At 39.2% G+C, this 26,944-nt stretch overlaps 1 protein-coding gene across 2 annotated transcripts; it reads right to left on the reverse strand.

Moving 5' to 3' along the window:
• Positions 1-2,681: 2,681 nt before the first annotated feature.
• Gdap1 (ganglioside induced differentiation associated protein 1) lies at positions 2,682-19,504 on the reverse strand. Of its 2 annotated transcripts, none has more exons than XM_060385809.1 (6): positions 19,269-19,504; positions 17,880-18,072; positions 9,507-9,680; positions 8,182-8,276; positions 7,120-7,234; positions 2,682-5,800 (listed from the first exon to the last, which is right to left on the reverse strand). In XM_060385809.1, exons 1-6 carry the CDS (start codon positions 19,383-19,385, stop codon positions 5,421-5,423), a joined length of 1,074 nt encoding a protein of 357 aa, XP_060241792.1. In that variant the 5' UTR covers positions 19,386-19,504; the 3' UTR covers positions 2,682-5,420. The 2 variants fall into 2 exon arrangements, with proteins under 2 accessions (XP_060241792.1, XP_021513634.1); XM_021657959.2 differs by having other exon boundaries at positions 2,682-5,803; positions 19,269-19,497.
• Positions 19,505-26,944: the final 7,440 nt, after the last annotated feature.

The raw sequence follows: 26,944 nt of genomic DNA on the forward strand, positions 1-26,944 counted from the left end.
TGACGGTGTAACAATACTATAATGCTGTCCTTGAGGAGCCAGTGTTTCAGTAATGAGTAAAGAATAAAGACAAAACACATACAAGCTCCCCTGATGTGATTCCTGGCCAGGCACTTGTGGGTGAGATAACCCTTCTACTTTCACAGGAGTACATTACCGCCCATCATACGTGTATTTTTATTTATTTATTTATTTTATTTATTTATTTTTCAATGCAGTTTATTCAGGAACCTTGAACAATCATCTGACCCTGGGGAAAGCCAGCCCACTTTAAATAGCCTCTGGGTAGCCAACCTCAGCATGCCACGTGGGCAATGCAGATAGGTCCACATACATGGAAGCAAGCCAGATCCTCAGCCTTAGCCAAATGTGGAGTTGTTTGTGACAGAGAGCACTCACCATAGGGAAGGTGGAAGGCAGAAACCAGCTCCATCTTTAAGGCGCGGCATTACGCAGCTCTCTACAGTTCCCCCTTTTTGTTTTAGACACATCAGGCAAGAGTAGAGGTCTGATCTCTGATATTAGAAATAAATTGGGACTTTGTACTGATGTTCATTTAGGTGTCATCCACCCAAAGAGCATCAGACCCGTCTGATACCTTTTTCTCAGAGGCGGGACCTGGGGCATCAACCCGCATGCAATCAGACATGCTCTTCTCTGGGTCCAAAGCGGCTGACCCTGAGTGCAGTGCTTAGCCTCGCATCCTGAGCGTAACATTTTGGCTTTTTATGGTAGCCAACCATGCTTGGGGAGACTGTCCTGCTTCAATGGCTGTAAAGGCCTGAATGGTCATGGCTGCATTACGCTGTTGTGAGACTCTAATCTTGCATATATACCACAGGCAAACCAAGGTGACCAACACCAGAAGGCCTGCTAATGCTCCCATGCTTGCCCATTCCTTCAGATGATTCATGGCTGCAGCAATCCATGATGATAATCCTGTGGCTAGTCCTGCGTCCACTCTGGTAGAATTTACCATGACAATGGCCACTCTCAGCTGCTCCATCGTAGTATCGAATTCTCCAGTCCAATTACCTAAAATATAGCTAGACAATTGTTTAGACAGATTTGCAGCACAGGGAAAATTCTCATTTTGTATGCTAGTGACTCAAAGTCCAGCATACTTTCATTGACAGCCAAGTTGAGCGATTTGCCATAGGGTATCAATTTGCTCCTGCATGAGGTCAATCCTCTGATTGAAGACCATCAAACCTCCTTTTAGTTGAGCATTAATTCCTTTTTGTACATCTAAGGCATGAGCTACATTGGCTAAAAGGTTATTCAGGGTCTGAGCAGTCTGCCCAGTATGACTCATGGCTAATGCCACGGTGGTAGCTCCAACAGCCGCCAATGAGATGGCAGTAACAATGGCAGCTGTAATTCCAAGATCCCTTTTCTGTCTGAAGAGAGTCATAGCGTGAGGGGCATCAACGGGCACAGGCACCCAGCGAGGCATGTGAGTAACCAGCTAGTAAATTTACTAGCATTGCAGCATTGGGCAAAAAAGCAAGTATCATTACCACAATTACTTGGCTCTATCTGGCTAATAATGAATAAAAATGGGGGATATAGACAAACAGGTGTGGGCTTATAGGAAATATTATGTCTCCAGACCCACATAGCTTTGCTGACTCTTACCATGGAGTGTGTTCTACCTGCTCTTCCATTCTTCGCTCTTCCATCCTCAGAATCCATGTTTCAGCTCATGCCAATGACAAAGGAGACAGCTTTCCTGGGTGTGCTTCCCTCAGAGTGTTCTTTTCTGTTGTGCTTCATTTTCATAATGCAGCAATTAAGACAAACTACTGTCCTTGTGCTCTATTCAGCTTACTCAGTTGCTTTGGAATCCACTACCTCTCCTACTAAAATGCTTGGAGGCATTTAAGAAGCAAGATATTCTGATGTCAGTGTAGACAATAAAATAAATGAGCCAGGAGTAGATATAAACAATATGTAACTTAAGTCTAAACACTATTTCTGTTGTATTAATTTTCCTTTTGTGTTTTTACAGTGGTGCCTTTTCCTTCTCTGAGATGAGCTGCACATTTGCTTGGCTTTCCATGGGTATTGACTTTTGCATGGTGAACTCATGAAAGATGAGAGCCAAAAGACTTCTGCTTAATTTGCTTGGGTCAGGGTAACATTAAAAGAGTGCTCAATTTCTAGTTGCTACTTAGAACAATTGCTAGGCTTACTACGGTTGGCAATACAAGCAGTGGTTTGTGTGTTCACAATCCATACCCAATTAAAGGGAGAGACATAGCCGTGTCAAAGGCATAAATTATCCTGAGAGCAATACGCGAGGCCTACTAAACACTGTGTTCATCATGGATGACATCTATATGCCCTACATGAATAACTAACATCAATGTTACTCTTTAAGCCTCCACTCAGTTTAACCCTAAGCTGTGTACTGAATGGACTCAGTGACTTACAAGAAAAGCTTGACATCACTGTGTCTTCAAAACTGCAGCGCTTGTTTTCTTCTAATAACCTCCAATAGTTTTTATTTTCTTTCTTTTTCAGTGCTGGGATTGAACCCCAGCCCTTTGTATGGTGACAAGTTCTCCACCATTGAGTGACATCCCCAGTCCAGATGCTTTCATTCGTAAGCGAAAATGTGTAATTTTAAGAGATTTTTTAAATTAGCTCTTGGTGTCCAAAAAAAAAAAAAAAAAAAGTTTATTTTCAAATTATTTTTATTGATCTTACAGGCAGAATAATATTTTGATTTTCCCATGACAGTCAACAACACCGCCTACAACTTTGATATCAACAGCAATAATTACTGAAACTTGAGCAAGCAGTTCACAAGTGTTGAGAATGAAAAGGCATATAGTGGCAATAATAATAAAATAGTAAGCATGTGTATTAAGAGAGAAATAGACAACATAGCTTTTTTAGTGCCTTGTGCATTTTAACTGTGACATTTATACCATTTTTTTTTTTTTTTACTGACAAGCACATTGGCTAGTTACCCATGATCCTGAAAGAGAAGATGAATTAAAGTGTCCCTTTGGCTAACAGTGGCTGTGCACCTCCTTAGTTTGACATCATACAGTGCTGTCATCACTCACAAAGCATAAGAAATCAATACTACATTTGCCTCAAGCCTTTTCACAGATGAATAATCTTGATGAAGATGCCCTCACTTCAGAAACTAAGGTCATTAATGTTTATCTTCACTTAAAACCTTTCAGACATGCTGAGCCTAATGGAACACAATCTTAGACTACTGAGTGAGCAGCGACACCTAGTGGTCATGGTGTTATCACTTTGAATGTTTTAAAGCAATGTCAAGAATACCTATAAAACATTGAAAAGGCTAGAATACTCTGCCATTAACACTGACACACATCTACCTCCAAATAAACTGAATAATAAAATTATAATTTTCCAGTGATTTCATGATTCAGTCATAACATATACTGAAAGAAAAGTCAGTCTTTAACAATCCTTTTACAGGTAAATACCCTTTGTAGATTTTTTACAATATTCCCATTGTTACTTTTGTGTGCCTCGTTTTTTATTTACAGCAGAGCACTGTAAGAAATTCTGAATTAATAGTCAATTAATTTTGTAGTTCTTTTATAAACACAATGACAGCAGTGTCCTAGCAAGAAGCAGATTCATTCTGTATGACACATTGATGGGCAAATTAAAATGGTATAAAAACTGCAAGCATTTTCATTATCGTTGATCTGATAATTACTTAATCTTATTAAATCAACAAGTATGGCTCATAATTAAGGTCAAATGAGGTGTTCACACTGGAGTATTATTTGTTCGGTTTGTTTGTTTTTAACGAACAGAGCACATCCAGTTCATATGGGTTTTTTAGTACATCTAGCTTATGAAATGGAATTATAGAATCAAAATGGAATTACAGAATTGCTTTGACCATCAGAAAGTCATTGTTTTCTAGCCATGACATTTTCCTATTAACAAAAAGTCAGGACATTCTTTGGCCATGTGCATACCTGAGTCCATCCAAGCAGGCTTTCACTACTCACTGGAATCTGAGTTCACTGCTCTGGACAAGCCTCCCATCAGACTCCTGAAGCTGCTTCTATGGCCTTGACAGCCAGATCCAGGCAAACTGCCTTCTCATTTCAATAGGAGGTTTTTCCTGAGCACAAATCATGCATTGTAGTTCCATAGCTGTTCTTAGGTCATACTAAAACTGTCTCTTCCATCTGGACTGAGATAACCCCCCCAAATACTTGAACATACATGGATGAGTATGGGTAGGCATCGCTAGCTATAGATTTTATCTCTCCCAAATTAACTATCAATAGCTGATGCTAGCCTTTCTCCTTTTTCTTCAATTTAAGGCTCTGTTGATAATCAACAACAAAAGGAAAACCTGGCCAACAGTTTGTGCATATCCCAGTCTCCTCAAATAAACATGAGCATGTTTGACTCTCAAATTACCCACTACCAAACATAAGCCAAGATATTTATCTGAGACATTCATGTGCATATTACTTATATGCATAAAGAGGGCTGTAGAGGACAAGGCTCCCAGGACCGAACACAGTGGTCCACAGGACAGTATCTCACACGGTCATGGGAGCCATGAGGACAACTTTACCTTCAGACATTCATATAAGTGCTAGACATACAGTTTAACAGGCATCCCACAGTCAAGGGCATAATTAATCTTATTAAACTAACAAGTTTGTGGCTCATAATTAAGGTGTTTTGTATGTCGTGTATAGGAGTCTCCCCAGTATATTGTTCCCAATAACTCCCCACCCTCTCCTTCTAAGACTTCTCAGTGAAGGAGTGGGCATGACCACACAGTTATATGTGAAGTTTAAAAGGAGAGGGGCAACCCTGAGCAACAATGCAGGCCACTGCTCTATCCTAGATGTACTTCATTCTCTCGTTTCCTTGCTCTCCTCCCTCATTTTCTCCTTTACTCCTGAAGCCATCAGTGGAGGATGAGGCCATACTATGTCCTGCTGGTGTCTGAACCCTGTCTAGTGTGACAAAGATGACTTCTGAATCCCAGAGGAGGCTCCTGTAACTGCTCAACACCCTGAGCACCTTCATTCTCAGGTGAACTGCTATGAACAGTCACTGGCTATTGTTGTCTGCTCATAATTACCGCACAAAAACTGAGAACATCAAAGACCTCTTTCCCACCTGTCAGTGGTTGCATATCCTGACCATTCACTTCCTTGCTTTAGGGATAGATCAGAAGTAAGTCATGTTGGCTACAAAAAAAAAAAAAAAAAAAAAAAAAAAAAAAAAAACTCATATCATTAGCTCCTTTCCCCACATGAACTCCCCAAAAAATATTGTAAAATATGCTTTCTACTAGTTGCCCAGGGTAAGTCTCCACTGGGTCTGGAAAAGAGGGCGAGGGTCTGATGGAATGGTTGGATGAGTTGCTACCACAGAACCCAACAAAACTAGAAATAATTTGGTCTGGGTCTGAGCGCTAATAACATGCTGCCAAGTCTCCTTCTGAAAAGCATAAATGCAAAATATCCCATTCCTACAAGCAAACCAACCACAAGAGTGCTGCCAAGAACTTTGGGGGCCCTCTTCTTGGCCACCCGGAATGCTGTTGGCAGCACCGCAGAGATTAATATATTGTTGACATGTCCTAAAACCTTGTTAAATGTTTTTCTCTTCAGGACACGCTCATAATAGGTCTCCAAGTTTGGTCTCTTGCCATTTCCCCAGTTTCTCCTCGCAAACCCCAGGAACTTCAGTCGATGCAATGTGACAGCCAGAGAGACGTCTGCCAGGGTAAAGGATTCTCCACAGAGCCAAGGCTGGTGGCCCTCTTCTAAGCAGAGAGAGGGAATTAAGAATTAGGGACATGCATTGTACAGACAGAGTAGAGCTGCCATTTGCAGTCTTAGCCCTAAAGGGAAAGACAACCACATGTTATCTTGACCAGCACAGTCATGCAGATTTACTCCAAACTAACAGAGACTTGCTAGCCACTGAAGTCCCTCAGTAAACTTAGAACTACTTGAGCTCAAGGACTTTCTATCATTTTTTAAAGGGCTCAGAAGGCAAGCAGCTACAAGCCAGAGGAATTGATAGATTGATACTTCCTTCTGGTTTAGGAAAGCCACTAGTGTGCTTTATTCATAAAATTATGATTAAAACTTCACTCAGAGGCCACTACACCTTCCATATCATTAACTGCATCCACAAGATCAAAAATAGTTAAGAAAAAAATACTACATTTCTACTGGGCAACTACAAACTTTGTTATTATCATTTAACAATACACTATAAAATCTATTTGCATGCCCTTCCCATTATACAATGCATTAAAAGTAATCAAGAATGACTTCAAGCATACAGGAGGGCATGTAAATACCAAATCATTTTACATAAAGGACCTGACCATCCATGGTATCCTCCTGAAACCAACCAACTCTCATGGAGATAGAAAGATCATTACATTTCCATAGAGTGGAAAGGAGTTACTCTTTCCCTTTTTTTTTTTTTTTTTTTTTTTTTTTTTTTTTTTTTTGAGACAAGGGCTTACTCTTTATCTCTAGAAGGCCTTGAACTGCTGGCAATGCCTCTGCCTCAGCCTTACAAGTACTGGGATGACAGGTGAAAGCCAACAAACCCAGCTGTGTCCCTGTTGTGAAAAATGTTTCAGGTAACAATCTTCAGTTAAGATGCACCAATGGCCCCCATGTATAAATGGAAAATGGCTGATTGCTGAAGCTCACAGATGCAATGTGTAGATTTCAGCAGCCCACTGTACTCTCTTGCTGACTCCCATTTCACACGTAAAGCTATCTCCCTAACTGAGAAAACCCAAAGAGGGTGTTCAAACAATTATTCAGGTTATCAAGCAAACTACTGTAATTTTTGATTTGTGGAGCTGATTAAGGGTCATCTCCCTATCATCATTGAAAATGTGGAGAAAGCCTTTTCTAAGTCACATTTCGCATTGATACAAACTGATTACAATTAGACAGCAAAGTTTTTCTTAGTGAAATGGCATATTTAAAACTGCCTGTGAATAGGAGCAACCACAGAAACAGATCACAAAACATGTTTAGTGAGGCCTAAGAATGTTCCTACAAGTGCCCCTAGTGTTTCAGTAAAAACAAAAGCCAATGAAAAACCTACCTGGAGTTTCTTCATTTCTTCTTTGTAACTCAGTCTCCACCTGATCCAAGACCTTCTCCAACTCATCAAGAATTTTCTTCAAGTATTTGACATTGTCATGATCAAGCAGCTTTGACTAATTAACAACCCAAAAAAGAAGCTATTTATGCCTAATGACAACAACAAAACTATATGACACAAGGTAGATTTTATAACATGCACATACATACTTTCAGAATTAAAACCTGTTCATTTTAGACAGGTCTTTATGAGGAAATGAGACATATCCCTGGACCTCAGCTTGCCTAGCCAAATCAGTGAGTCCCAAGTCAGTAAGAGATCCTCTCTCAAAAATAAGGGGAGACAGTCCTGAGGAACAGCCACTGTTGCCCTCCAGCCTCTACATGCAGAAACTCGCGCACCTGCACATGCACACACACATGCACATACCAAAAGGGGAAAGAACAAATGGAAGAGAAGACTGAATGTGACTGTGGAGGCATGTACTCTAAGCAAATTTTGCTAAGAGAGGGTAAAGGAAGGTAGGAAGCTGAGGGAGAGCTGGGAATGCCACTTGCTACATGCATGATACCGGAAGAAGCTTCCATGTGTTGTCTGGGCATGGGCAAAGAACAAACAGAAGGGGAAAGGCTGACTGTTACCTATGTTCTTTATGATGGGCAGAGCCTTTAAGTGGCTGACCACCTGCTATGAGGGATTCCTATATTATATTAACCAAAACTTACATGTATCACCTTCCATGCTCAATAGCTTCTTATACTGGCTCTGACTATTAAACACAATAAAGAAAATTCTTTTTTTCCCTTGGTTGGAAGTTTGCTTTTCTTTGGGAGTATTCAAGAAAGTATCTCACTTTGTAACCAAGGCTGGTCTGCAGGTCAGTGATCCTCTGTAGCTCACGTGCTGCTACAGTGGCCTCAGAAGTCTTTCTCAAAGTGGATCACAGGCCACGGGAATCACATGCACCAATGACCCACAATAGTACAAAGATGATTTAGAAACGGCAGTCTTCTTTTCCAGAAAAAATACAGTGGGTGAAGTATAGCGAGCCTGTTCCCTTACCTTAAGTCGCTTCTGTTTGGCAATGTATGCCTCTTGTAAGTCAGGGTTTTCTTCAGCAAGTTTCTTCAGTTCAGATTCTGTGTTACCAATCTGGCCTGATAATGAAAACATTTTGAAGCAGAAAAACATTTCCCCCCCCTCTTGTCACAAACACGAGGAAAAGTAGGGACACAGCCTGATGAGAGTATGAGCTCTGGGACTGGTGGCTACAAGATAGCCTACTGCTATCTTGAACATACTTTGTCTACCTCAATTTCCCCATCTAAAATGTAGCTAGAAAATACCTAGCACACAGTCTAAAGACTTCCTAAGAAGCTGCTGTGGGCAGCTACAGCAAGGCTAGGCACCACTGTGCTCTGTGACACTGGCCTGCCTGAAAATTCCATGGTTCTTCCACTTTCTCTGACAAAAGTAAGGGACAACCTTGTTTTAAAATAATGTTAGCAACAAGTGATAAAGTTGTCAGAGTTTGTGTTTCAAATACATCGTAAGTACTTTGGAAGAGAAGGAAGAAGAACACAAAGAAAGAGAGTTCTGGGAAGAGGGGAGAGGAGAGGAGGGGGAAGACAAGGAAAGGGAGGGAAGAAGACAAATGAAAGGAGAGATGGTGTGAAGGAAAAAGGAAAGTATAAAAAAGGAACAAAAAAAATTAATAGAACAAGATGAGACCTCATGATAAAAAAGTGGTCTGGGTTTAGAAGAGTGGAGACTGGGTGTCACCAAACACTCCCAAGTGTGAGCACCTCTGTCCTTCCTAGCCATAGCCAACTACACTGAAGAACACACTTTCCTCTGCTCCACATCTTGCACCCTCACCTGGCATATCCTTATGACAGGAAGTAGGGAAGCTACATGTCACAACTCAATCTCAAAAAAAATTTCTAGTCTCTGAACATAGAGGCGATGGCTAGACATCCTCTAATCCCCCTTCCTCCCATCAAGAAACAACAATTAAGGAACAGAAATATGGACCCAGTTGCCCAAACACCCAAGAAGGTGTCAGCTCTTCTGATTCCCAGTCCATCTTTTTAAGAACATTTCATGTTCTTCACCTTTCTGTCAGTCACTTTCTAAGTTTAATCAAGTTTGGTCTCAAAACCAAAAGCTAACAAATTAGACTTAATTGATAATATATATCTAGTTAAATTGCTGAGGGATAGATTAATCTGACAGGTTATTGAATTAACGCACTCCCATGCACATCCATGAAGCAAACTCAACAATCCTTTTTCCCAGTCTTCTCTCAGTGAGCAGAGGATATATCAAGTCTAAATGATAAACTCCAGGCAGAATCAGGCCCTGGCACCTTTAAGATTTTTACATACTGCGAATCCTTGTGGTTGCATAAGCTGGGATCATGGAATCCACCGTGAGCTCAGGATGTAAAATGCAGCCATGTGTGTAAGCATCCATCGGCAAGGAGTCAAGAAGCTCTCGGTAGTGCTGCACCCGAGGGTAATACATGCTTCCTTTATCAGGCATTAGCCTGGGTGTTCTTTCTAAAATACACATGGAAAAATATAAACATTAGAGGAAATCTACAAATAAGACATTACATTCAAAAGCGAAAGCCCTAATGCTTCATCCTTAAATGCTCATTGTATTCGACCACTCAGAAAATGAGGTTTCTCCAGCCCAGACATTCAACATTTGAAACAGGCTTATTATGTACCAGATCAGATTCCAAACCATGACCTGCTAAAAAATCTCTCATTTTGCCACCATGTAATTTCCTGCTCAACACTCAGGTCCAATCCTCAGGTCCATCACTTCTTCATGAAGCATGCCTTCACCTCCTATACCTGACTGGCTCAGTTGTACCTTGCTCTACACGCTGTAAAACACTACATGTACTCTGGCATAGGCCCTGCCACTTTGTACATAGTTGTAGCTTTTTTCTTCATGAAGGTCTTTGGGACAGGCAACTACTGCATAGGTTGTATAGTAAAGTATAAATGAATTAGTATTTATTACTGGAAGGCAATCAAGGACCATTCCTTTCTATGTGTCAACCAAGAGTGACCCCACTGAATCTAAATTAACTATGAAATATCAATCTATATGAAAAAAGGCAGGATTTTTTTTGCTCAAAAACCCATTTCATTTTCCCTAGATTTCTAGCAGTTTAACCCTGGCAAATGCATCCTGCCTAAATCTTCACTTGCTGGTGAAAAATCTAGATTGTAAATCCCATTGGGTCTGGGAGCACATATCATTCTCTGTCAGACCTCTCAAGCCTAATAACTATTTGACATGTAGTCATCATGTGATAAATTATAGAGTACATCCTCAAGTTTCCAATTATTCTATAATACTTGTGTTGGGAAAGTTCTGTGGTATCCAATACAGACACTACAATATGGATACTGGCAAGTTAGCCCAAGATAGGTAGAACAAAAACAAATGTGACCTGACCAGTAACACAATGCTCTACTTATTACACAATCATGTATTTTAAGAACTTATATTTCAAACAGTATCTACAGAGGGAAAAAAAAGGGGGGGGGACAATGAGACCAAAGGTCAGGGCTAAGTCCCTTCAGAATCATTTCCCAATCTGTCTTTCAAACTGTTCTAAAAAATGCCAACCATCTCCACTACTGCAAGAAAGATCCTCCATATTCTTTATTTAATCATTTCTTGGCTCTGGTTCTTTATTTAAGTCAAAATGCCCTGAACAAACCACAGTCATTCATAAATATTGACAGTTCATAGTTGGTTGCCATTAACAGACCATTTTAAGCAGAATCTCCTAATGCCAGACCAAGATGAAGAAGCTTTTTAAGCCAGAGGGCAATTTCTCTCTACGAAGGAAAGCATGGATAGTTCCTCAAACCAGTAGGCAAATGTCTGATCCCCAGCTAGACAGTGCAGAGCTCAAGGCCACCTTGAATAACAGTGTGGGAACCACATTCCCCACCACAGACTCAAACAAGCAGAACGCTTCATTACAGATCCCATGTGAACACAGACAGGGGAGCAGCCTGTACCGCACCCACTCTCAACACTACCTACCTTAATGAGCTCTTTATAGACTTTTCAGGATCTCAGCAATATTGCCAGCTCCCCAGCCAATCCATTTCCGGAAGGACACTAAGCCAGAAACTATGAAATGCCCAGGCAGGCGCTTTCACCTTTGCATGTGCCACTGGCCTTTCTAAACATAATAATGCCCTTAGATGCATAAAATATAAGACATAGGACTACAGAGCTTATTACAATATATTAAAGAAATAATACTAATTTATTAAACACTAACATATATAATTCTTAAACATTACTAATATCTGGCAGAAGATCTGATAACTTCCCTGGTTCAAAAATATCAAGCCATCTATAATAATTTAAGATGCTGGGGCCATGTCTGTGATTTCTATTGGTGACGAAGCCACTGCACTCCTGACGTCTGCGGTTTGTCTGCATTGGTAATAAAAAATAAAGACAGGGTCCTGATAGAAAAAAACAAAGCCAGAGACAATTTTTACACCCCCCTAAGAGCTCACCTCTCCCTGTGCTTGTACATCTACAAACATGGTTCTCAATGTGAGCTCTGAGGAGCCACAGGCTTCCCAAATTCCACATGTCTTACAGCAACACCATGACGCTAATGGCTTTTCAGTCTTGTAACAACAGAGCTTTCCAGAGGCCACATAAAATTCACTGGCTCCATGACACTGACAGCTAGTGGGATGTGTGACTACCTAGATACTTGAGTGTTGGGACTTTATAACTTTTCTGGTTCATTTCTAAATAGTAAATATTGACCCACACAAATCAAAGCTCGCAAGTGTCCTCAATAATTTTTAAGACAAAGGGATCCAAAAGCCTGAAGAAGCACTGCCTTGGCAGTCCAGGAACCTCAGGTTAATAACCATAAACAGTACATTTTTGAACGCTTCCCAAATGACAAGTTTATGGCTCCTGGGTTGGGCTGCTTTCTGGTGCCAGACCCTGGCACTTTCTCCAAAAGAACATACCACTTCCTTCCCAGAAAAGTGAATGAGAGGAAGAATAGCAACATTTAATTGCTTTCTGGGTACAATCCACCTGGCTAAGCCCGACTTCTTCAAAGGCGAACAGACACTTAAAGCCATGAACAGAATTTTCTTCTACTCAGTGCTGCACTGGTAGCCTCTATCTGCTGAAGCACTCTGTCAGGCACAAGATGCCCACATCACCTATGACCTCTTCCCCACTCCCTTTCCCCAAATACTTCACAGGTGCTCTGTCCAGTGCCACATAAGCCACCTCCTTTCACACCAAAGGACAACATCACTCACTACCAAAGGTTTTCAAACGATAATCAAGCCCAGCAAATGGCTCATGCCTGCAATTCCAGCACTTAGAAGTTGTGAGTTCTAAGCCAGTGTGGGCTACATAGTGAGTACTCAAACAAAAAGGCAATTGGCACTTTTTCTTTAATTACACACATTCTCCCTCCAATCTCATCTTTACTTTACTTTCTAATTCTTCCATAGAGTATCATTATAAGGATATTTAAAAGATACTTTTTCTTGATATTCTACCTCAGTCAGGAATGTGGATAATATAAAGCACATGGGATCAGGAAGGAAGTCAGGGAGTTTTTAAAAGCAGGTGATAAAAGAGATAGAAGCATTGAAGGTAAAGTTGCAATATGCAAGCCAGGTTCAGTGGCTTTAATGAGTAATAAATGGAAGCTAGGGTGTGGTTCAATCATAATATCTGCTAGTCATTTACAAGACACTGGATTAAATCCAACATACCTAAACACTCATCCATGTAAAATAAAAAAATAAATATAAAATGTTTTAAATAAGATAAAATGATAACTTTAAAACTGATATTCTTTAATGCTATGCTTAAATTTCAGTGTACAGTGACAAAATTGTGTCTAAAGATGAATATCTCCTAATCGTATTTCTATATTATTTTCATTATACCAAAATAATTTATTTCCAATGCAAATTCTATTTTTTCACACTATTTTAAATGAGAGACATAAGACATAGGACATATTTTCAGAGAACTATTATATATCAAATTATAAAAACACTATAAAACATCCAGGACTCTAGGTTGTGAGCTATTTGGCAATAATAATATCATATGTTCTAGTATTTTCTACTTATTTCATGCCTTGTGGGTTTTTTTTAGCATAATAGACAAATTTTATTAAGACATTTAGGCTGTTACAAGAAATAGCTGGATTTAAACATCAGCAGTAGTGTGTTTATTTACCTTGTCCTATCTCCCATTCCTGTGCTTGCTCAGTGTCATATCTCACCTGGTTTAATTAATGTATTCTTTTTAATGTAATTTTCTTCATTATATGCCAGACTGAAAGAGCATCATGGACACAAAAACATTCTATAAAACTAAACAGTAACAATGTATGTGCATGCTAAGGACAAGTTAGGTATTCTTGTGAAATGGATAGAAAATATCTTTGAAGACTAACAAGTTTCTAATGAGTTGAGGTTTTTGAAATATCACTCCCTATCCCAGGAGCTTGCACCTAATGAATGCCTGGTAAATGGTCCTGAGAGAATGGATGCAGAGAACACACTCCCCTGGATAAGCAGTTGTCACTGTGAACTTCTAAGTTCCTCCTTAACCAAAGTCTTGTCCTGAGGAACATAACTCATATCTCTATGAGTCTGCTTTCAAAGGTAATTTAGCTATTAGGCAACTTAAATAATAATTACTTTAGTTCAAGACTTCAAAAGAGCACCCTGATTCAAATTTCTTCTATACAGCTGATAATTACTTAACAGATATCCCAAAAGCACAGGACACAGATATGACTATGAATATGTAAAACTATTAAGTGAAACACCATTTTTAGCATAAACCTCAGGGACTGACTAACAAAGTATAGCAACTAACAGCAGAGACACCAGTTTACAACATCCTGTTTTTTGGTTAAATGACTATGCCTAGGGGGCGCTTCCTATAACCTTACAACCATGGGTAATGATGCACCTCATGAAACCATATTTATTATCATCCTACCATTCCTCTAAAATCCACTTTGAGAGACAAAATGGCAAATATTATAACCAGTTTAGAATGCAGAGCACTGCAGTTTGTCCAGTCTACACAGAACCAATACTTTTAAAACAACCTAAGGCCACGCTACCCTAGAAACTTACCAACAATCAGGTTTCTTACTCATTCTAACTGCAGCTAATTTTTAAAGCCAAAACTCACATGCTACATTAGCCTTGTTAAACTTTATCTTAGTTTTCTGTTTTTTCTCATATTCCACAAGAAACATTTCATAAGAGTCGTCATTTTAATTATCCCAGCTTTTACATTGTTCATAAATATGGAACCATTTCTTTAATGTCTTTATTTTGTATATTAAGCTCAAGTCAGGAAACCAAAGCTTGAAAAAACACCACTGGAGGGCTGGCTGTACAGCTTAATGACAGAGCCCTTGCCTAGCATGTATGAACCGATGGGCTGATTTCTACAACTTCAATTAATCAATCTACCAATCAATAAAATACCACTAGAAAGCCCCATCCAGGATGACAGATATTTCAATAATTCATTCATTTTATCTACTCAATATTATTTGTTATCTTTAATGGAGTACTCCTTGCAGGAATCACAGGGGCACAGCTTTTAATAAGATAGTCTCTGACCTCACAGCTCTTACAGTGACTTAAAAGTAATTCAAATATTAATAAGTAAAATATGAGTTTACAGCTGGAGGGTCAACACAGTATATGAAATCTGTTTGTCAATATATTCTTCAGTGTGGTAATTCAGTGTGGCGCGCAGACATGGTAATTAATTCCTCATGCTCTACTCATATTTGTATCTTTATTCCACAAGAATATTATATAATCTAAAATGCACTACTTGGATCAAGATATATTATATTTTGCAGCATGGCTTACACATACTAGACACATTTTACAGGGTATTTATACCATTCTCCAACAACATAAAACTTAACTTAGTTCCTTCTACTGACAGACATAAAAATTGAATATGTAAAGTTCTCTTTTAAGCTTTGCCAACATTATCAGTTTCAGAGATAAACAGGTCCAACCAGCTCTTATGTCACTCTTTCCTCTTTCCCAGGAAAGTAGTTCTCCAATTGGAGAGGATGAAAGGGGGAGAAAAAAAAAAGCTGGCAAGCGACTCTAGAACTTTGCCAGACAGGGTAATTTGCAGGGCTGCTTTGAGCATCACACAGTAATTTATAGCATTAGTGTAAAGTTTTAATGCACATATAAATAATTTGAGGTTCTTGTTAAAACAAGATTCTAAGCCCCTAGCTTTGCTTTGAGGTCTAAAATTCTGTACTGTAAGTAATATCCTAGCTAATTTCAGTGCTGCTGCTGATGGACCACATTTGGACAAGGGTTGGTAGTTCACCTGTCCTATTCTTTGGCAAGGGGATGACATGGATTTATATATTGTTTGGCTCTTTTCTTGTTCCCCTGAGTCCTTAATGGTAAATGCTAACTGTCTAGATTATAATTGTGGTAATGCTTATGTTTGTTGTCTGTTTAAGTCTCAATATCCTGAGGTAAATTCTATTGTTACATGCAAACTGATCTGGTGGTCATCATATCTGCCCAGAACTATAGGTGTCTTGATCTTTTTTTAGTCTTCTCCAATTGGATAACTACTTTCCTGGGAAAAAACATGAAGTAATTTAGTTGGATTTGTTTCATCTTACAATGACAAAATCGCATCACCTGGTTCGACGGTTACAAAAGATATTCAACAGGTTAACATCAGCAGCAGGCCAGAAGTGAAAACAACTGACAGTTCCTCACCAGAGAAGCTCAACCAGAATTAAAGCCCATGCTTTCCACATTTCTATCCTCTCAGTCAGCCAGAGTACTTTATCTCATCAACAAAGTCATAAAAAGAAACAGTTACTTCCACATAGTGAATCTGAGACCAACCTGAGCTATTGAATTCTACTTCAAAAATAAATAAGCCAAGAAACCTGTTTCCCATTTGGCTATGATTTTTATACAACTTAGCAAAACTCAAACTATATTTTAGCTTTGCTGTTATATAATAAAACCAAATGCTAAAAAAAAATTTTAAAAAAACAACTATAATTAACATTTACTATTCAGATGAGGTAAGAAAGAGAATAAGCAAACGTGAAGGGAGAACTGGAATATTGATACAAGTTGTATTAATTCAAGCAAGGTTACCAGAGGTCTAAGTATCACCTTCGTGTATTGCATATGTAATATATAATATATTATATAGCACATACAGTCTATGTTATACATTGTATATAATGGATGAAAAAAATACATCTTTTTAAAATTTTAGTCATTTAAAATAGAATTCTTATGCAATTACTTTTGCTTTATTCCTATTATTCTAATCAGTTTTCCCAAGAAATGCAAATTATGAATGGTCTTATCCATTTCCAAAAAGCTCAAGGTTGAGAAAATGTATCTTAAATCGATTTGTCTCCATTTTCAGCACAGTCCCCAACATATAAACATGCAAGGATAGCCAGCAATGGTGAAAAGTAAGTAGTTCTCTACACTGTTTGGTTCAGGTCAAGGCCACCTTTAGTTAAAACTTCCAAGAGAGTTCTGGGCCATTAACACACACACAAAAAAAAATAACACCACTTCTCCACTCAAATAAAAAGACTGAGTTCCTAATCTATTTCCCCTATTAGATCTAATATCCATTTTCCTTCTAGAAACCATAGACATTTTTTTTTTGGCCCATTAGTTTCCTTCCCTGGCTCTGGTAATTTGGCTTTGTATGCTAACCTTAATGGTCCAGTTAGCACCAGCACAGCAGGAAGTAAGCAGCTGGATCACCGAGAGAGCACTGTCTGGCAGAGAATTAAAGTGAAAGCCTTTAAATTAAAGTGAATTAAAGAGAATTAAAGTGTGAAGCCTTGCAGTCTGTTCTCCCATTCTGCTAGTGGCCAGCAGTGTCAACCTGGCCATGTCACTAAGCTACAGCTGATCTGAGGGACCGTCCATACAAACAAGCAAGACAATTTGTACATGGCAAAGAAGATGGGAAATGATATAGACCAAAGGCTTTGAAGACCAAAGACCCTGCCATAAAATGGTTACATTTACCTTAGACAAACCCTCTATTTCTCTTTCCTCACATGCAAAATGGAATGACTAGTCTCCACACTTCGTTCAGATTCCACACCTGTTCCTGATGAGCTCTCTTGACAACTGATTAAAATCAAAATATAAAATGCCTGACACATAAGCAGTCATAAACAATTATTAATTTAAAACATGATACATCTCTAAACCCTAAAAAGAATAAAAATTCAAACTATGCAGAAGTAACTAAAGCAAAGAACCCAAAGTATAGTTAGTAACAATCTATTCTCCCTTTTCTAATACTTCTCCCTCTTTTTTTAAATTGAAATTGATTTTCACAATATATACTAAGAATCAACATCATGAATCTTTAAAGCTAATAAATCACCACCACAACAACCACCCACCTGCAGTTTGCTGCAAGCAAATTTGCAAATTTTGAGATTAACATGTGCACTTGCAATTCCTTCAAACTTGTGCACTGGCTTATTTTAAATTTTTGTGCTTATGGAAATGGAAAAGATTTTTAAAGCACTAAACCATTATAATAAAATAGAGAGGGAGAAAGAGGGGAGGAGGGAGAGAAAGGGGGGGCTTATGTTGATAATAAAGCAAAAAAATCACAAATAGCCTTCACATTACCATCCAGGAAAGTCTGCTCAAGATAATCAATGATCTGGGTGGCCTCACAAATTATGTTTTCCCCGTGGATAAGGACAGGCACTTCTCCAGTTGAGTTCAAACGCATAAACCAAGGCTCATTGTGCTCACTCAGGGGCAGACTTACATCATGTTCCTCGCACTTCAATGCCTTTTCAGCAATTACCAAGCGCACCTGGAAGAGTTCACAGGGGTTACTACTGTTTCCAATTAAAAGCCTCCCCTGGATACAGCTAAACAGCCCTGGTTGGCTTCCTGAGCTAGCAGCACTTCAAATGCTCACTTAATGAAGTCTGTTCCTAGAAGGAATAAATGAGAAGCATGCTGGCAGCTTACCGCTATAAATTATAGAGGGAAAGGTGAGGAATGAAAACTACCCTGTCTTCCTTACAGTCGCTCTCTTTCCATCACCTCTACGGCCACTGTGCCCTAAACCAAACCTATGTGTTCTCCCCAGACAAAACCCATGAAGCACAGCGCTGGAGAAACAGCACAGCGCTGAAGGCAGTAGTTCTCAACCTAGGGGTCGAGGGACCCTTTCGCAGGAGTTACATATCGGTTATCCTGTGGGTCCGGTATTTGTTACAATTCACAACAGCAGCAAAATTACAGATACGAATTAGCGATGGAAATAATTTAATGATTGGGAGTCACCCCAACATGCGCCAAGTAAATGTATGGTAAGGCTGCAGCACTGTGAAGACTGAGAACCACTGGTTTGAGAGAACGTACTGCTCCTGAAGATGACCCAAGCTTGATTCCCAACACCCCCAAACGGTGGTTCACAAGGACCTGTAACTCCAGCTCTAGGTGAGCCCATAAAAGGGCCAAATATATGTTTGTGCCAATATCAAAGAATGCCAACTTGGGAAAATAAAAGCAGTTCCGTTCCCTTGGCGGGGAGGTGCCTTTACATGATTTTAAACACCCTACCCCACCCCCTCAGGTGCTAGAAATTAGGAACCTAGGGCCTCAGGGGCTTGCTAGGCAAGGACTCTCTCTGAGCTAAACACCTAACTTCGTTATTTCTTTCTTTATTTTTTAAGGAAGAGCCTATTATGGAGACCCAAAACTCTAATTTTGAGGGGTGTTAGGGGTTCAGGGGGGTAAGGAAAATACATCAAGAGGTTCCTGCCTCGCTCTCCAGGGCAAAACTTCTAGGCCAAACGCAGACAGCGAAGCGTCTTAGCGGCGCTTCCTGAATGACAGTGCCTGCATCACCGCCTTTCCTAGTCATCCCGCTCCTGCTCGGCTGCCCGCGTTTGGTGCCCCCCAGGCTCCCCGGGTCCAGCCGCCGCCAGCCCGCGCGCCACGCCGGGGGAGCTGTCCCGGTGCTGAACCCCAGCGTGGCCCTTGGCTCCCGGCGGTTACCTTTTGAGAGCTGAAGGAGTGCGTCCAGTGGTACAGAATGAGCCTGACCTCCCCGTCCGGGTGGCCTCCCGCCCTCAGGGGCGCCCCTGCCCGAGCCTCGTCCTGCGTCTGCGCCATTTCGGGGAGCAGGGACTCAGGCAGCTTCGTCCGTGGGCCTGCTTGCCCCGGAGGCTCACTCCAGCGCCCTTTAGTTTCCCAAGGCCCCCTGTTGCAGGAAGAACGTGCTGGGCGAACGAACTGGCTTCTGGGAAACGTAGTTCCTCCCCCAAGAAAGCTGTGCCACCTGGTCTGCTTGAATGGTCGGTCACCTGCAAAATGTAATGGGATGATTTTTAGGTAGAGAAAATTTCTAAAATATGACTGTGTGGCTTTGGGAGCAAAGAAGAATTATGACAGCAAATTACTTGTGGGCTTTGGACTTTGCTTGGGCATAAAAGCACCACTATCTCAAGACATTCAGTCCTTTTACTGTGGTAGGAAAGTTCTGGCGGGCAAAGCAATTAAGTCTCAATGGATTTTCATTAGAAGATATTACTACGGGGTACTAAATATGCATCTCATGAATAAATCAACGACAATGTAAAAGTGTCTATTGGTTGAGGACGTACATTCATAGCAGAAATACCTTGGACTGTGTCCTGCTTTTCTATTTTTGAAAAAGAGGTCATTTTATCTCATTTGTAAGGTTTTTGTGAGAACTGAGATGATAAACAAGATAGTACAACCAATGGCAATAATTCGCACAAGGCCAGTTGCCTTGAAAATAGTCTCTTTATCACCATGATCAGGAAGAAAGACAACCTCAGATTCTATATTCTAATTCTAGTTATAACTGCGTGTCACCTAGAACATAGTGCTCAAATAACATTTGGTAGTGAAATATAAAGGAACTATTTTCACAACAGTATTTATTTGAATTTGCCGAAGAAGAAATTTTGCTAGTTTGCTTGACTCCAGATTTTAGGTGACACGCAGTTATAAAAGAAATATGGAGAAAGACAAATGAAGTATAGTAAAGGAGAGGGAACACATAAGCTTTTTACAATCTCTTTCAGGGGCCTTCCTGTCTGGGTGCCTGCTGCAATACTTTCCTTTTGCATTCTCCTGCGCATCTGCCGTAAAACTCTTCTTATTTATTGTGGCTATTTATGGTGTTACGCCTGACCCCGGACTTATATATTGTGTGCAAGGCACTAGGTCATTCACAGCAAATGCTTGTAGTTCTCCATATTTCTTTTATGAGTTGAAAGGGCTTACAATATATTCTTATATCTTTGAACAGCAGAAGTGAGCCCTTTGACAATTTTTTCAGTCAGGTCATTTGGGTGGGAAGATGCTCGGGGCTTCTACCATGGAGGCATACACTCAGGCAGAGTGGAGCTAAATTCTAGCTCCACTACTAACGTGATCCCTCGTCCAGCCTTTACTTTTATGTGGATAAATATAGATGTACAAAAGTATAGGCCTCCACTGGTATGGGAATGCAATAAGATGTTACCAAGTACCCTTGCTCCTGGGAGAGGATGCTGACTTATATAATGAGGAAAAGGATGATGACTGGGACTATCCCTGCAATTGGAGCTATAGATAGTTGTGAGCCACCATGTGGGTGCTAGAAATTGACCCAGGTTCTAGAAGAGCAGCTAGTCCTCTTAACTGATGACCCAATTCTCCAAACTGGCCCAAAGAATCATAGTTATACTCACCACCACCACCACCCAAAGAAAGTAGACTCTATAATTAACACATTATTTTATTTGGCTTATTTGGTGTTTCTAGATGCTATTGTCATATCTGTCCTGACTAACATTATTAAGCACGTGAATATAGGTAATCATTCTCCCTCTCCCTCCCTCCATCTTTCTCCCTCCCTCTTCCTTCCTTCCTCTCTCCTTCCTTGACCCTCAGTTTTTGGTTTATATAGCCTTGGATCACCTGGAAGTCATTATGTAGAATGGGCTGGCTTTGAATTCATAGGAATCTAATTGCACCACCACACCTAGCTTCCTTTTATTTTTTTTAAACTTGTTATATCCTTAATTTCTTATACTGAAATTTCTTTTACCTCTTAAAAAATGAACAGTCCAAGGATATCATTAAATGATATAAACAAATGGTGATGTTTGTCTTGTTTTTTTTTTATCCAAACAAGCACAGACAAAGTGCTGTATCTAAAAATCTATGATCTAAAATTCTTTTATTTTCCAGGCCAATAAAAGCTACTTGAGAGTTATAAAACCTTTTTCATTCACAGATTTATTCAGTTTTACTAATTGTTTGCATACTTCATCCCTGTGTACATCACCACATAATTGTGGTGGCTAGAGGAAAGAGACCAGATCCAGGCAAACCAATAGAATGGATCAAATGGAAGAAAGACTATCAGGACTTGAAGACAAAGTAGACGAATTAGATCACTCAGTCAAAGAAATGTTATTATATCTAAAACAAACAAAAAAAGTGGTAGTGGTGCACATCTTTGATCCCAGCACTTATGAGGCAAAGGCAACCAGATCTCTGTGAGTTTGAGGCCAGCCTGGTCTATGGTGAAACTTTCAGGACAGCCACAATTGTATGGTAAGACCCTGTCTCAAAAATCAGAACAACAACATATTACGTGCATGTACAAAATTCTCAAATAATAAAAAAAAAAAAAACAGAAAAAAAATAAATGTTTTTTGAAATGGACTAAGAATCATAGTCCTGTAATCTGGCAATATGTCTTGCCAATTATGTCTGTAATGCCTAGCCACTTAAATAATCCTTAGTGAATGAAGTCCAGATGAATTTGATATTATAAAATAGCACATCACACAATTTCTCTGAGATTTAGTTACCTTACTTATTAATTGTAATAAAACTTTCCAGATATTTTGGTGCACAGAGTTTGGAAAACTTTTCAGCTAAATAGTCATGATGTCTACGCTTTCCTATATTTGATGACTTGATAGTTTTAATTTATTAGATAGTATTGTGATCACTGAAATATATATTAGGTTTTATATATGTGTACATATATCTGCGTTACAGACTGTAGAATACTATTGCTGATCTAATGTACTTTGTCAGGTTTTAGGTGATACCTGTATTTTTAAATGAATGTCACTTAAGTCAGAAATTTGAAACCTGACAAATTCAAATACTTCTGTTTTTAAAGTACTATTATGAATGACCACAAGAGGTCTCTAGCTTTTAAGAAAACAACATTCCCTGCTTTTTTTTTTTTTCCGAACAAATCAGAAAACAGATACAGTGATATTTTCCAGAGAATATATCTAACTAATCAAACAATATTAAAGGTATAATTTCCAGATTAAAAAAAGCACATTTTGTACATGTTGGCAAATAGTATTCTTTCCACTTGCTTTTGAGGGTAGCGCCATTAACAGCAGATTGCCACGTCAGGAATCCAGGCCATGGGGATTGTGTAGGATTTGTAAGTGAAGTAGGCATGAGAAAAATGGAAGGGAATATTCATTCACATTGACATAAGCAAAAGCCAGTGCCATGTGACCAAAACATGATTTGACCAGAGACACACTGTGGACAAGGTAGCCAAGGATTAGTGCCATGGCAAAGCTATTCTGTCGCAAAGGGGTTCTGTGACCAGTGGAAGTTAGGCATGTGGTGACCAAGGAGCACTGTGCTTAGCCCTGGGAAAAAGAAGGGTCCTTATTTAGATTTTTTTCTTAAGAATTTTTATCTTGAACGTGAACAGAACTAGTCTATAAAACTCTACTCTCTCTACTAAGGTATAAAGCATTTAGTTTAATATTAACATTATTAGTCATTTCTGGGAAACAGAAAAGTAATTGTATCATCACAAGAAGCAACAATAACTTCAAACTAGGTCCACTTGAATTAATAAACTGTACTTGGGAATAAATAGTATTTGCTGTTGGAGGGAAGAAATATCAGAGGAAATATATTAGAGACACCCCCCCCCAAAAAAAAAAAAAACACAAATCTTAACATAACTCACATGGACTACATTACTAGCATGGCTTAAAGTAGAGCAGGCAATTCAGAGTTCTCAGTGTTCAGTTCAGTTCTCGGTGTTCAGCTAGCATTAACATTGCTACCATCAAGAGAAAGTGGAGACACATCTAACTCTCTGCATACATTTGAGGTCTTTAATTTCTGGAAATCTGCTTTTGAAGTGATTTAAGTATTATCTGAGTAAGATGATAGCTCATTAAATGCATTGATTTCATGAAGAACTTCAATGGCTCTGTGTAGGTTGACTCCATGTTTGATTTATTATGATAATTCCCAAAGAGCCGTTCCTTTGATGAGCTGTTCACTAACTGGGAATATGTTACACACGTTTACATTTTAATGAGTCTTTATCTCTGGAGCAAGACCCAGTGATTTGCAATTTAACAAGCCTCCAGGTTTCTCTGATAAACATCAAATAAGCCAAATACCTACTTAATGTACCTTTGATCAGCAATTCTCAGCTTCCTGTCTCATCAGCAAAGCTTGTATAGCAGAGAAAAGTATAAAAGTCGAAAGACTGGCTTCATACTCATCATGAGAAAACACTGAATACTTTGAAACAATTTCAAAACAGACAGGAAAAGCCCATGGTATACACTGCGAGTTAGCTTTCTTAGGCTCTAGGTGCCAAAACTGCCACCTTCCCCTGAAAGGCTTTGACAGCTCTCCTGTTGCCTGTGGAGCAAAAGCCATAGGGGCAGAAGAATAGTGAATTCTGCTTTGGGGTTGCAAAACTGTCTGCTTTCAAGATTCCAGAGTAAACAATTATATTTACCACGGAGGACAGCTTACTAATTCCAGAGGGCCTCATTTTGAGATTACTATGCTTTATAATAATCTAATTTCTCAGTGTCCCAAAGAGTAACTACTCAAGTTAATAATTCACTAATTAGCTGGGCATGGTGGCACACACCTGTAATCCCAGCACTCATGAAAGCAGAGGCAAGATCTCTGTGAGTTTGAGGCTAGCCTGGTCTATAAAGAGAGTCCAGGATATCTAAGGCTACAGAGAAACCCTGTCTCAAAAAAACAATGACAGTAACAATAATAGTAATAGTAATTCACTAATCCCCTTCCTCTTGTGGTAGAAAATTCACTCTGAATTTCATTTCTGGTGGAAAGGGTTAGGTATCACTTGTAATGGTTGGTTTTTCTCAACTTAAAAAAAAAGACATGTCTAGGAAGAAGGAATCTTAACTGAGAAACTGATGGAGTCCACCTCCATCAGTTTGACCTATAAGCAAGTGTGTAGGATATTGTCTTGTTTCATGATTAATGTAGGAGAACTCAGTTCACTGTGGGCAGTGGCACCGCTGTAGGTGGTTCTGGATTGTGTGAGAAAGCAGGCTGAGCAAGCCATGATGAGCAAGCCAGTAAACAGCACCCCTCCATGCCCTCTGCATCAGCTCCTGCCTCCAAGTTCTTGCCTTAGTTCCTGCCCTGACTTTCCTTCATAATGAAATTTGATCTGTGATCACACATGTAAGCTGAAATTAAATTCTTTACTCCCCACATTGCTTTTGTTCATAGTGTTTAATTACAACAACAGAAACTCAAAGACATCACTCACCATCCCTTCTCCCTTTCTACAATGACAAAAGATGCACATATCCAGAAGCACGTGAATATGAGCCATAGGCAAATCAAACAATGAAATATCTGCACAACTTGGCTACTAATAACTTTGTTATGTTTATTAGCACAACAAGCCTAGGGATTTTTACCATTTGTTGTTTATTTTTGTTAGAAATTTTAATGCTTCATCGTGATTATGTGCTTCAAGGGCTTTGTGTGAGTATCTTATTTAACACTTGTAAAAATCCCTTGATGTAGAAAGAAATATTTTCTTGTTATCAGTGAGAATATCGAGGCACAGATAAGTTGAGTAAACTTATCAACCTCACACTACTAGCACTTGTGTTAAAACTGGAAATTAAATTACCTTTCTTTGGGGAGGGTTGATGTGGGGGGAGGGGGCTCCCCTTTTCTGGGGAAAGGAAGAGGGGAAGGGGAAAAAGGGGAGGGGAGAACTGGGAGAAGGGGAATACTCTTGGGATGTAATGTAACTAAACTGAAATAATGAAAAAAAGAAAGAGAGGGAGAGAAGAGAAGAGAAGAGAAGAGAAGAGAAGAGAAGAGAAGAGAAGAGAAGAGAAGAGAAGAGAAGAGAAGAGAAGAGAAGAGAAAAAGAAAAGAAAAGAAAAGAAAAGAAAAGAAAAGAAAAGAAAAGAAAAGAAAAGAAAAGAAAAGAAAAGAAAAGAATAAATTACCTGACTCAGTAGTCAGGTCTAGAAATTTCACTCTTACCAGTAATAGGTCCAGCCAGTATTACCAGCCACAATTTCCAGTCTCATGCACAAATATTATTATGTATATTATAACTTGCCTTATATCACTAAATATCTGACTTCAACTTTCTTTTTTAACACTTTTGCATTCATAGAAAAAGCTGAAAGGGGAGAGAATGTGCTCCTAAAAGTAAAAGGATGCCTATTATAAAGTTTGTACCATTGCCCAAACTGGTTTTCTCCCAAACCTTGACCAAGTGCCTTTACACACAGTATTCACTAAATAACCCTAACACTCTCCCACCTCTAGCTGAGGAGTCATTGCTGAGGTAAGTAAGCGGTAGAGCTGGAATGGAAATACTAGGCTTGCAGCTCCAAATTCTTTGTACGTTTTGCAGAGCCCACAGCTTTATTGACACGTACCACTCCCCTTGGCTATGTAGGGACAACTTTAGAGTCCTGTCCATATAAATATATATAAATATATATATATATATATATATATATATATATATATATATCGGCACGAACAGTTTGACTTCTCTTCATTTATTTGTCTTCACAATGATGTGTTTGACCGCGTTGACTGGGTACTGTCAATACTGAATGAGTGCACCTGCCTACCATATATTTCACTGGGAATTCTCCACACCACGTCCACATTAGTCAGGAAATGGAAGACATAGACTCCAGAGTCATAACTTACCTCAAATTCTGATGCCACCATTCAGCTCCACAGTCATGAAGCGGAGCTATACACCAAGCCAAGTAACTAATACCACCTTCATTGTGATAGTTATAGAATTCTGTTCTTTAAGCAAAGCATTTAAGCGCACAAAGATATAACAAGTAATAATGACAGGATGATAAGAAGAAATATTTAAATACTCTGTAAATATTTTTTTTTAGTAACAGGAACCATCATGCACTTTTGCTAGACTTTGGAACTTTGTATTTACAAATGCTAAGATGGGCTTGGGGGCACACACTCGTAACCCCAGTACTCATGAAGCAGAGACAGAAGAATTACTATTATTTCAAGGCCAAATACAGCAAGATTCTGTCCAAAAAAAAGATATACTTTTCAAAAAAAATTCAGCCATTTATACTTTTCAAAAACATATTTGAAATAATCATAATCACTATGAAGTATTAAAGTTTCTAACAAAAATAAATAATAAATGATAAAAATCCCTAGAGGCTATTCATAGCTCCCCATGAATTCCTTTCTTCACTTCATGCTTGGTTTAGTAGATTATTATGGGAACACTGCTGGTGGTCGTCAGAAGATTAGTGACATTGGGAACATGGAGAAAGGGGCCCCTTTTCCAATGTGGTCTACTGTTGTCATAAAATTAGTAAGATCATCCATCCACCTTTCCTTTGTTG

The sequence above is a fragment of the Meriones unguiculatus genome, chromosome 6, assembly GCF_030254825.1.
Source record: "Meriones unguiculatus strain TT.TT164.6M chromosome 6, Bangor_MerUng_6.1, whole genome shotgun sequence".
Taxonomy (NCBI): domain Eukaryota; kingdom Metazoa; phylum Chordata; class Mammalia; order Rodentia; family Muridae; genus Meriones; species Meriones unguiculatus.